Below are 13,131 nucleotides of genomic sequence, written 5' to 3' on the forward strand. Positions count from 1 at the left end.
TTCTGTTCCAGGTAAAATAATGGAGTCACTGGTTAAAGATGCATTGCAGGATCATCTAGCCAAGACTGCAGCAATAATTCAGACACAGCATGGGTTTGTTAAGGGAAAGTCTTGTCTGACAAATTTGATAGGATATTATGATGTGGTTACAAAGGAACTGGATGCAAAAAATAATTTTGATATCATATATTTGTATTTCGGGAAAGCTTTTGACACTATTGCACATGGAAGACTATTGTACAAATTGGAGCAGAATGGTATTAAGGGTAAGTTGTTACAATGGATAAAAGGATGGTTGAGTGGGAGAAGACAGAGGGTGGTAATCAATGGGTGCTGCTCTTTGTGGACTAATGTTATTAGTGGCATCCTACAGCGTTTGGTGTTGGGTCCACTGTTGTTTTGTATATTTATCAATGATATTGATGAAGGTATATCAGACTTAGTGTCGAAGATTGCAGATGATAACAAAGGTTGGCAGGGTTGGTAATGACAGTAATGGCAGTGTGCTACTGCAACAGGATCTAGAAAATTTGGGCAGATGGGTTAAGAAGTGGCAACTGAAGTTTAACCTTGACAAATGCAAAGTACTACATATGGGTAGAAGTAACCCCAGAGAAACGTACCAACTGTGTGGTACTACACTTAAGGTGGTAGAAAATGAAAAAGACCTGGGAGTAATTGTGCAGTCAGATATGAAGTTTTCTGAGCAATGCAGACAGGCCGTCAGGGCAGGTCATGGGGTTATGTCAATGATATATATGAATTTTGCTAGCAGGGAAAAGGAGGTGATTGTCCCTCTGTATAAGGCAATGGTCAGGCCACGCCTTGAGTACTGCGTACAGGTCTGGAGGCCTCATTTTAGGAAGGATGTAGATTTGATTGAGCATGTACAGAGAAGGGCAACAAGATTGGTGAGGGGAATGAAGGGATCCTCTTACCAAGTTATTAAGTTCTGCAAATTGCAGTGGGTGGAGACTAGGCACCTGCGTGGTGATCTGATTGAGGTGTATAAGGCCTTGAATGGGTTGAGCACGCTGAATTCTGATGGGATTCTTCCACTTGTTCAGATTACGAACCTAAGGGGGCATAAATTCAAACTAAAAAAAGACAGATGTAGAATAGATGTGCGGAAATTTGCCTTTAGCCAGTGGGTGGTTAATTGCTGGAACAAACTTCCGTCTGTTGTTGTGGAAGTTGATAGGTTAAATAAATTTAAGGAGGAACTGGACAGGCATTTTGAGGGAATGGTGTGATTTTTTTTTTTGGCTGATGCTGCATAAGCTCATACACTTGCTTTCTTGCATCACATGCCACTACTATTACTACTACTATATCTCCAGTTGTACTGTTATTTTAAATATATATTCAAAAGAAATATCAAAAAGTTTTCAAGTTTAAAAAAAATATATAAAAACTTACATCTCGGGCTGACAAACACCAATCATCAAACTCTTCTTCAGAACCAAAACAGAAACACTATAATAATAATAAAAGAAAAATTTTCTTTAGTTTTTTATAAATAAAAATTATTTAACTGATGCTCCTTGTATATGTGACCTGAAAAAGAAGGAAGGGGTCCCGGCATTTATTTACTCAATCCTGAAAAACTTTAGTTATTATACAGATATATGTTGATGTCCATTTTCCAAACATTGTAATTTACAGAACTGAAACAATTTTTTCTGATAAAACTGTTTATGCTCATAGCTAATTTTGTTGCTCTTCTCTATCCTTTCAAGCAACTTCATACCCTTCTTAAAATGAGGTTTCCAAACCTGTATGCAAGTACTGAAGATGTGGCCTGATTATTTCAATTTAATATTATGGTTATACAAATAATGCAGTAAACCAAGTTAGCAACAGAAAAAAAAAAAAAAAGGGGAGAGAGAGAATTACTATAAATGAAATACATGGGCTTATAAAATTAGAATTCCTTGTCACATCATGGAAACTTAAAGTAGTCCAAGAAGAAAAGCAATGTAAGATAAAGAAGTTATTACTATTTTCTGAAATGGCTACAGCACATGAAGAAAGCTATCAACAGCACAGTTTGTTATTTTAAATGAGCTCTTGTTAACTCAATATGGGCTTGGCACACCCAAGATCCTGAGGCCGGATATCATCATATTATCATTCTTCTCTTTCTTAAGCGATTCCCTTCTAATTCTCTCTCTCTCTCTCTCTCTCTCTCTCTCTCTCTCTCTCTCTCTCTCTCTCTCAGGGTAACTCAATTTTTTTTTTTTGGCTGATGCAGCATAAGCCTCAGGCTTACTTGCACCATATGGCTAATAATAATAATAATAATATTGAGTATTTTCTTTTAAAGGTCACAATTTTCCTCATGCTCTCCTGACACATGGTCACTTTATAATCTACTGCATCTCAGTAATTTAACAGATAACCATAATTTGAAAGAAAATGGCGATTGGATATATTATATCTACTATCATCACCAGTAAAATTAAAATACCATACTTCCATAAATAATAACATGATATTTATGGAGGAAGAAAACTTGGTAAAGCTAAACATATGGGATAGTGTGCTTTAATTCAATTAATTAATCCACATGCATGAATGGCGCCTCCGTAGCCAGGTGGGCAGGAGCAGTAGTGTGTAGCACACACTTCTTGATTAGACCGGGGTTCGAGCCTGTGACCACTAAATACGGAGGATGCAGAAGGTCAGGGAATGACCACCACATATCCCCAGCCCGTAAAAATTGCATGCCAAAACAATAAAAACGCTGACCCCATATATATAATGGGAAAAGGTAAGGGGAAAAAAAAAATCCACATTCATGAATGTGAAGGTAGACTCTACATGACAAATTTATGCTTTCTAGCCATACTGTCTGCTCATCCATAACTCTCAATTATCTTTCAGGGAATGTGTACTGATTAAAATTCTACATATTATAAAAGACCATTTAAGCAGTGTTGCAGAAATTGCTTGGAGATCTTGACCTCTCCCATACAACCAAGGATATAACAATTTATGCATTAACACATTTGCAGTTTTTAATGTTCCAAAGCTCTACAGAGATATTTGAAGTAATCACACACTCACTCTTGACATTAAAAAAAAAAAAAAACGAATACCTTCATCAATAACATCATACAGAAACTCTGCAAAACATAAGGATATACTTTTTTTAATTGTTATTACAAAACATGCTTTTTTTAGATAGTTGGAAAATAAACTAAATGCAAAGGAAAACTGGCATACAAATAATATTCTTTCTCATGGAATTAAATTTAAAAAAATTAATTTAAAAACATCAAACCTGCACCAGACATCTGGAGAAGCATCCAGAACTGACATGATTAAATGAACTGGTGATGAAACAAAGCCAAAATACAACTGAATAATTTGTAATGCCAAGAAAACAATGTGCAAAACATCATTATGCTGATTCAAATCTGTTATATCCAGTGGATGTACAATTTATTATTATAGTGACTTGTACAGGTCACTATGATAGTATAACAGACAGTGGATAGCTTGTCAATAGAATGAAATTAGGCTGATGATAGGCAGAGGTAGCAGGGTCCTGAATGCCTAATTAAATATGGAGAGAATTCTAGGAAGACAGTAGTAGTCCAAAGAGCTGTAAAAGTTCAACCAAGGATCATAACACCAGCTCATGACAAATATCTAGCCCTAACTGCTAAAAGACAGAGCATGGCAACTCTATTCCAAGACTACAGCTGTCTTGGGATGGAAAACACTAAAATGCCATTACAATGAACTTCTTGTGGGGTACACAAATTATGGCTTCTTTAACAATTGAATATTCTTTGTAAAAAATATTGCTGAAAAAATTATTTCAAAAAAAAAAAAAAAATCATTATTTGTATAAATAAATTCTGCTGCATTTTTCTATATGCAAGTAGTAATTTCTGCTTTATTTTAATTAAATATTCCCTTTAAAAGTCAATAATAAACTTCAAAAAGTGACAAAATACATATATTACAAAAGAAAAAAATATTTTTGTTCAGAGAGTTGTTTGAGAGCATGTTTTATTTATACAAAAAAAAAGAAAAAAAAAAAGAAAGAAAGAAAGATGTTCAGAAATAGATTATAGCAGATACAGATACAGCTTATTGTTACTATTCACTTTTTGTTTTTAATGTTCAGCCTTTTCTCCCACATTAAAATAGAAAATTCAAGTTTAACTTAATCGAAAATATGCAGGTACTGTAAAAGTATAGGAAAAATCATGCACCCGATAGAAAAAGGTGAGAAATGTAATAAAGGGTGTAAAAAATGTGGAAACATTTGCTAGAAGAAAGTAGCCATGTTCACAATGTGGGCTATACATTAACCATTCATAATTTTCCAATATAGGAAAATTATGAACGTTACTAGTACATTTTGGGCATAGGTGGACTTGAAAAATAATTGTACTGAATTTTTCATCAAAACTATTTTGTTCAAACAATATTCAGAAAGCATTAATAATAAGGAAGTTGGCTGGGACCTAAAATTATTTTTATTATAATAAAATTTTCATTAAAAAAATATTGCTTGTAACAAGATTTTAACAATTCTGTTCCATCACCAGTGAAGAGCATATTTATTTATATACAAAGAAAGTCCATTATTGTGAGTACAGTTTCAACAGGAAACTGATAAAGCATGCATTATTAATCTATTCTAGTTCAATAATATAATGAATAATATTAAATACAGGGAAATTCTATGGTTATAACAAGTTATGTTGTTGTTATTTGGTTTTTTAGGAGCATTAGCAACTAAGGCCATATTGCTCTAGGTTATAACAAGTGAATTATACACCGATGAGCCAAAACATTATGACCACCTACCTAATAATGTTGGTCCTCCACGTGCAGTGAAAACAGCTCGTAGCCAGTGAGGCATGAACGCTACAAGATTTCTAAATGTGTCTTGTGGTATCTGGTACCAACACGTAACCAGCAGATCCTTTAACTCCTGTAAGGTTGAGACGCTGCAGATCGGTGTTGCTGTTCCAACACAAACCACAGATGCTCGATGGGATTGATATCTGGGGAATTTGGAGGCCAGGGCAATACCTGGAAGTCTTCCTCATGTTCCGCAAACCAATCTCGAATATCAGGTGGTAGATGACTTTCATCAACTGGTGAAATACCACCACTTTGCTTATTGGATTTGAAGTGGTGAAACCCATGTTTAGTCTCTAGAGCAGTTTCCGGCATCCCCCTCTCCCCATACTTCTCCTTCAACCCATGCACGGTACTAAGTACTATAGGTTTTGATACCTTTTGTGTTTGGGGTTTTCATAAAAAAAAAAAAAAAAAAAGAACAACGTGGGCAGTGTAGCATGGTGCATTATCCTGCTGAAAGACTGCACTGCCAGAGGGGAAGACCGTTGCCATGAAATGGTATACCTGGTCAGCAATGTTTAAGTAGGTGGTAGATGTCAGAGTGCCCGGCACATGGATGACTGGACCCAGGGTATCCCAGCAGAACATTGCCTGAAGCATAACACCGCCACCACCAGCTTGTTTTCATTCCACAATGCATCCAGGCACTATCACTTCCCCAGGTAAACGATGCACGCATACCTAGCCGTCCACATGATGAAATGGCTAACATGATTCATCGGACCAGACGACTTTCTTCCAATCACTCAAGGTCCAGTTTCGATGCTTGCATGACCATTGTAGGTGCTGTTGCCGGTGAACCGTGGTTGGCATGGGCGCTCGGAGCAGCCTGTGGCTATGCAGTCTCATTTTCAGTAGGGTTCGATGTACCGTGTGTTGTGACACATTACTTCCATCACCAGCATTCCAATTACCGGCGAGTTGCACCACAGTTGCCCTTCTGTTACCACATACCACCATGAGGAGAGTCTTTGCTCACCTCAAGCATCGATAAGCCATGGTCGTCCAACACCTCGCCAGCGGTTCACGGGTTTTTCCTCCTCAGACCACTTTCAGTAAGTACTAACCACGGCTGACCATGAGCACCCCACCAGCTGTGCCGTTTTGGATATGCTCTGACCCAGTTGTCTGGCCATTACAATTTGGCCTTTGTCAAACTCACTTAAGTCCACTGCCTTTCCCATCTGAAGAACAAGAGTAACACTGATTAACAGAGCTCAGTATTATGTGATTTTTATACTGTGTCCCAACTTGCACATGCGCCATAGTTCACCTGCAGTTGCTTCAATTTGCATAACGACTCACTGGTCATAATGTTTTGGCTCATTGGTGTATAAGTTGAAACCTTTCACTATAATGAGTGCTATAATTTGCAAATGTACAAAACAAGTTTCTGATGGAGGAAGGGGGGGGAATAACTGAAAACACAACCTGATACTGACTAATGTTTTCAAGATATGAAAAAAGCCCATGAAATTCCTCCTCTTGACTTGACAGGATTAGAACCTGTGGCTTTTCCTCACAAAGCAGAAGGACAGTGATAACTATGCTGTTTTTTACTGAATGAAACATTTTGCACAAGAATTAGAATCAGCATAACTGCAATGTCTTTCTTCTTTTTTAATGGAATGGTTGATTTTTTTCGCATGCAAAGAATTAAATTGCTTGAGGGTGCAATAACTAACTTTTCTTATAGAAAAAAGTAAAACAAGCAGTAATAAATCAACATATTAATTTATATCTTCCAGTATTACACAAACAAAATGATTCTTCCATTGTTTTCATAATAAACTTCAAGTTTAACAGCTGTTAAAGCTTTCTCTTGTAACTATGTTATACTATCAACAAAAATTATATTTATTACCCAGTGATTGCACTCTAGATGTACGATAAAACAGTGATGCAATTAACATAAATTGTGTGTGCGTAATAGGCCTTATAACTCAGGCAGCTATTTTGGTTTTCTTTTATTGTGAAGCATGATTGCATACATACTTTTCTTTTTTTTATTCTTCTTTTTTCATTTTTTTTTTTTTTTTTTTTTACATTTAAATGACATCACAAATAAAAACAGAACAAACTCTATCAACAGATATATAACACCAGGCTATAAAAGACAGGTTGAAATATATTTAGATTCAATTTCTTTTCATATGACATTCTAACAATGTCCATTAATAATAATTTTATTAAGTTTAAGCATTTATGATGATATATGCTATTAATTTCTAAACATCTTATAAAAATACAGAATATACACAATGAACTATCAAGCAGCACATGTGATGGAAGTGTAAAGTGATTTATGTTTAGAACAGTTTATTTTGTTCTCCAGGGAAACTGTTTCCTGTTCTTTTCAAACTAATTTCATATTTCCTGAAGAGTTTCCATTAGGTTAGCCACACTGCAATTTCACTCAGAGAAGGGACTGTGGTTACAGGATTAAACTAATTCTAAACTTGAACTAGAAAAGTGTTACTTCTGTAATTGTTGCATCTGGACTTGCAGACATATAATGTATGCAACTCTAAAGCCATTGTGCCAAACAGCAGTGCTATAGTGAATTTTTCTAAGCAAAAAGATTCTTGTGTACTAATATACTACATTAACTCATGAGTTTTATTCATATGCTTTGGTAAATTGCAATAAATATATTTTAAAATCATGTTAAAAAAACATAAATTTTGTTGTTAGGATATATTTCAAAGATAAAACTTATGGTAACCTCGGTTGGCATGCATATTTGGGAGTGAACATTCTATTTTTTGGAACATCCTCTTGTTATACCATTTATATCTATGGGAAAATCACTTCTTATTTACAAACATTTATTTTATGAACCACTTTTCAGGAATGCATAGTATTCATATATCAAGTTACTTACAGAAAGTTTCCTCTTGCAACAGTAATCACGAGAATTATTGTTTTGTTCATGCTAAGCTCAATAGTTTAAAAATTTGAAAATTTATGTGTGAAAATTTATGTACAATTCATGTTCAGAAAAGCAATTGTTTCTTAACTATAAAAAGATAAACAATATTTACCAAAGCTATTGATGGATCGATGTGGTTTATGGCCATCCTTCCTGGACATGAACAATGATAGCTACTGTCAGAGAAGTCAGAATTGTCTTCAACACTGGTAGAAGGCTGGACTGTATGAGGATCCAAAAATATTATTTCATCTCCTGAAAAAGAGAAATGACAAATGAGAAATATTATTTATGTAGAAATGAAATATTATTTCATTTCTACATAACAATAACTTAATAACAAACATACATAACAATCAATACTTTGCTACTATATTTGTTCTTCTACTATTTGGTGTTGAGAAAGTGTAGAATAAATCTCTATTTTTCCCAGTCTACCAGACATGGCTAAAAGTTGCAGGAATGGTCGCCATAAGACAAAGCAGTCAGTTCATGTTGCATCATGTTTCTTATATTGTTACAGCTGTCATAAAGTGCTGTGCCTTTATTGTTTGTTTTATAATATTACACTGAAGTGGTTTTTGTATCAAAAACAAATGTCTGAAAAAAATTGCAAATTGTTATAAGAAGTTTATGAGGAGTCTGCAATGCAGAAGGAATGATTTTTGAGTAGCATAAATGATTTTATGAAGGAAGAGAAAACATTCATGGCAATTCTTGATCTAGTCAGCCAATGAGAGCAAAAAGTAATAAAAATGTTGGAAAAGTGTGGGAATTTGTTCATACTGATCAGAGAATTATTAAGATAATGATAAAATTAGAGATGGATAACAGCTTAAAGTGAAGGTCTGTACACATATGGTGTCAAAACCATCTCTGTACAACTGTAGATGCAAACCTGTTCTCACAGGTTTGCATCAACCTTTTGTATTAAATTCAACCAGAATAAAACTTTGTGGATACCATAGCAGGGATGACACACTAAAAGACAAGTGCTCTCTAAGACTATGACTGGAAAAAAAAAAAAAAAAAAAAGCCTAAAAAGCAAGACTGAAAAAAATTCAAATTGAAGACTGCACTCAGTTTTCTTTGATAAAAGAAAATAATAATAAGAATAAAAAAAAATAACAACCAGTCAAACTTGGTTCCCCAAGAACAAACTGTCAATCAGACACTTTACTTTCATGTTCTTAAATGTTTAAGGGGAAAAGGAGTTGTAAAAAATGCATAAATTGTGGCTGGCTAAGTGGGTGAGACCATCATAGCAATGTGCCAATATGTCACACTGCATTATCAGATGGTAATTTATGAGGAAAAGTGATTCCTTCAACAGGATATCTTTATCCCTCCATACTACAATTGGTTCCATATGATTTCTTTCTCTTCCTAAATCATTAAAATTTTGCTGAAACGTTGAGATCATAAAATTATTATCACTAAACAAGTTCTAGAAATGTTTCTAATTGCAGCAGAAGAGAACAGCTTCATATACAGCTGTCCCAGTGAACTACTCTGAAGAGGGAAAAAAAAAAAAAAAAAAAAAAAAAAATAGTTGATATTCAATTCCCAGAACTTTCCATTCCATATGAGACAAAGTTCCAGGAAGGAACTTTCTAGCTACACCTCATAAATTTCTCTTTCCACTGGACTTATTTCCTTATCATTTTCCCACTTCCTCAAGGGAAGGTGGGAATATGATACTCTTACTTGTCCACTCCCATTCATGTTTCATATACCTTTTCAGTTTTCTTTCTCATCTTTCATTCCCATAAGGTGGCCAAAATCATCTTAAATGACTTTCCTCTATGTGAGAAAAGATTTAGTCATATTTGAAGGTCTTAGAAGGAAACTATGGTGACTGATTACGTAAGTGCTTTGGTTACTAATAAGCCTCCCTGTAACATCAATTATATTAGTGTGCATGTGCAAGTTGTGACATACCATATCTGTTTATGCTCCTGATATCAATTAAGTTTTAGACAGTTATACTTAACTTTATAGTATCATTTGCCCACCAGTGGATTCCTCTTCCTCTGCTCAAGCCTGATGTGGTATGGTATTTCTAATATATGTAATAATGTTAAGGTATTTCTAATTTTTAATATTTCTGCTCATGCTTGAATACCCCCCCTATTACAATAAATGCAAAAGCTTAACTTTCATATATCAAGAAAACACCTCTTTACCCCGAAGGCTTAATCACTACATCAATCTTGAAGGTGACAATACATCAACCTTGACCAAGTCACAAAACATCGTACTACCAAAAATTCCCTAGGATATCCTCCCTTTTTTCTTTCTTGTGTATTAAGTACACACAGTCTGAATTATTTCTGCTGTTGTATGTGTATTCCTATCAGCCATCTATAGAAATACAAAAGCTGGTATCATTTTTTTTTTTTTTTTTGGTCACCCATTTGGTTAAATCAGACATCACACATCTATCCAGGCAACATTGGAGGTGGTTTTCAAATGATAAATGTCTTCGAAATGACTCTGAAATATCTGATCTCCCTCTCTCCCAAATTGAGTCCAGCCCTAATGACCAGACATCCACTGATCAATGATCCTAGTCAATTTTCCCAGTTAAATACTGGTCTAACTGAATCTTCACTCATATCCATTGGTTGTGAAAAAATACAGGGCAGTGGAATATCATCTGTTGACACTATTAACCATGTTATATGAAGAATTAATCAGCCCAATTTTTCACTGAAAATTAATATTCAAGATTGTGGCTCAAACATTAATGTATTCTCCACCTCAAACCAGTCACTAGTCACAACAGGTACTTTCCAAGATGTGGGTGATTCTCCAAGAATTAATGATGAAACTACAATGTTAACCCTTCCTCCACAGTCTGATAGTGCAGACTTCTTGAAACTCCTAATTTACCAGATGAGATTTCTAATTGAGGATCTAAAAAATGAGGTCTACTCACTGAGGAACAAAAATAAGCATATTACCCATATGCTCTCTGACCTCTGTTCTTTGGTCAGCCAAAATCACAAGCCGACTCAGCCAGCAATAATACCTATGGACAAAACCACTCATCTTATCAAACCTCCCAACCCTATGAAGCCTGGCTCCCACACTCAAATTAACTAGCAGAGATCTGCAGACACACTGCCTGTTCATGTTAGTAGGGCCCGGTTAAGTACTCAGCAGAAAGGCATCCTCAGCCCCTCAAGGCTGGTGACCAACCATGGATACACCCTCTTGAAGAGGCATTCCAACCACAGCCCCCACTGAAAAATTACAAAGATTCCCCACAAGCCCAAGAACTAAACAGTACTTCAACTAATGCCCATCATACTCCACCCACCTCATAAACCAGTATGCCCATCTAGAGATATCAATGTCCCTTCTAGAGATATACACAATACAAAATTACCATAGCCAGCTCCGCCTGCAATACCTCAGGATGGCATTGAACTACTAACATTTGCCTTCCCCATCACATTCCTGATTGGGACCTAGAACACATCCTGAATCTATTAGGCGAATGCTTATTTAGGAACACAATCTCTCTGCATATACTGGCATCTCAGCACTAACTGCAATTTCGATCTCCAGGGAACAGGTTATTGCTGCCATTAATTCTATACCATCTTTTCACTCAGGACACCAACAACAATGGAATGATACTATGGTACTCTTAAAAACTATATAAGTAGAAGGGAAGAAAATGTAATGTTGAATTTCAAAACAAGAATGTCATAAATAATTAATGTATGGTTATGATCTTATTCTTACTAAATAAACATGTGGAAATATTCAAAGTACCTCTAAAATTTTATGCCAAAAATGCAAGGAAAAACTTGTTTAAAAAATGTATTTTGTATTTAACTTAATTTAAACATAGACAACATATATAAGAACGTCCTGGATTCTCTTCTGCATAAAATATATTGCAGTACACTTTAATTACTTGTGATAAGCTTCTGACTAATTAGAAAATATCACAATTTGGGATTACCATAACAATAAAAAGAAATAAAAAATAAAATTATTTTTTCAGTGTTTGAAATATATCAATAAAATTGAGTACAAAAAATACACTCACACATGACCCTGCACAGTTTGCTATGCTTATATTATACTTATTCTCAGGATATATAATATCGCAATAGTAAGACAAGTATAATAAGCTAAATTTTTTTGTATGTAACTCACTCACTCTCACGTACACCCCCCTCTATCTCAACTCCCCCCCATTCATCATGAATGTGAGAGTGACATCACAATATTTATAAATGTTTGAAATAATTTTTTTTATTAAATGAAAAGATTTAAAATTTTTTATGAAAATGTTTTTCCTTCCTTTTAAATGGAAGTCCCTAAATCAGAAAATACAACAAAATGTAGTGAAAGATACAAACCCACATAACCAATGAAATATAAGGCATGGTCTGGCCTTCCACCTATAACTCCAACAGATTGTTTCATTCTAAATGTAGCCTTTAATAAAAGTATGAGCCAAAGTTAGCATTATACATACAAACAGATAAAACACATAATATATAATCTTGAACATATATAATTAATAATAAACAAAATAAATACAATAAAGGTAGGTGAATGTAGATGACTGGATGTATTATGTGCATATTCAATGTAATATCTTGAGGCTCCAAATTGCCATAAAACTAATATTTTATATATAACATATATACCCAGTATCACTGAACTACTCTCAGGAAATTAGTTTGTAGGCAACTATACAAAAATATGTAGTAACAGGAACTTTGCTCCACATTAAGTGAAAGTATTCTCTGAGAGAAAACTGTCATCATAATGAGAGCATGTATTGTGAGAGTGTTTAGCATTAGCATTAGCATAAGTAGAGGCATTTGATGCAAGAAAGCAAGCTTATGTAGCATCAGCCAAAAAAAAAAAAAAAAAAAAAAACCCACTTCCACTTCACCCCTCTGTTCGTTCAAAATACCTGTCCAGCTGAGCCTTAAACTTATTTAGGCTATCAACCTCCACCACAAGGGATGGAAGTCTGTTCCACCAACCAACCACCCGCTGGCTAAAGGCAAATTTCCGCACGTCTATCCTACATCTGTCTTTCCTCAATTTGAATTTATGCCCTCTCAGGTGATTTTTCTGAGCTAGAGGAAGAATCCCATCAGCATTGAGCATGCTTAAACCATTCAAGGCTTTATACACCTCTATCAAATCACCTCGCTGGTGCCTAGTCTCCAGACACTGTAATTTGCAAAACTTAAGCCTTTCTTCGTAAGAGCACCCCTTTGTTCCATTCACTAATCTTGTTGCCCTTCTCTGTACTCGTTCCAGCAGCT

The 13,131-nt window shown here is 35.0% G+C and overlaps 1 protein-coding gene across 2 annotated transcripts in view; it reads right to left on the reverse strand.

Annotated features, from left to right (window-relative positions):
• Nucleotides 1–13,131, reverse strand: part of LOC150091823 (cysteine protease ATG4B-like) — a 73,345-nt gene that overhangs the window by 11,229 nt on the left and 48,985 nt on the right. For both annotated transcript variants that reach the window (XM_090385834.1, XM_090385840.1), the window contains 3 exons: nt 12,205–12,283; nt 7,935–8,077; nt 1,420–1,476 (listed from right to left, as the gene is read on the reverse strand). In XM_090385834.1, coding sequence (XP_090241960.1) covers nt 1,420–1,476; nt 7,935–8,077; nt 12,205–12,283 — 279 coding nt within the window. The remainder of the gene's footprint in view (nt 1–1,419; nt 1,477–7,934; nt 8,078–12,204; nt 12,284–13,131) is intronic.

Source organism: Mastigoproctus giganteus, chromosome 1 (assembly GCF_048544385.1).
Source record: "Mastigoproctus giganteus isolate SK-2022 chromosome 1, ASM4854438v1, whole genome shotgun sequence".
NCBI classification, from domain to species: domain Eukaryota; kingdom Metazoa; phylum Arthropoda; class Arachnida; order Uropygi; family Thelyphonidae; genus Mastigoproctus; species Mastigoproctus giganteus.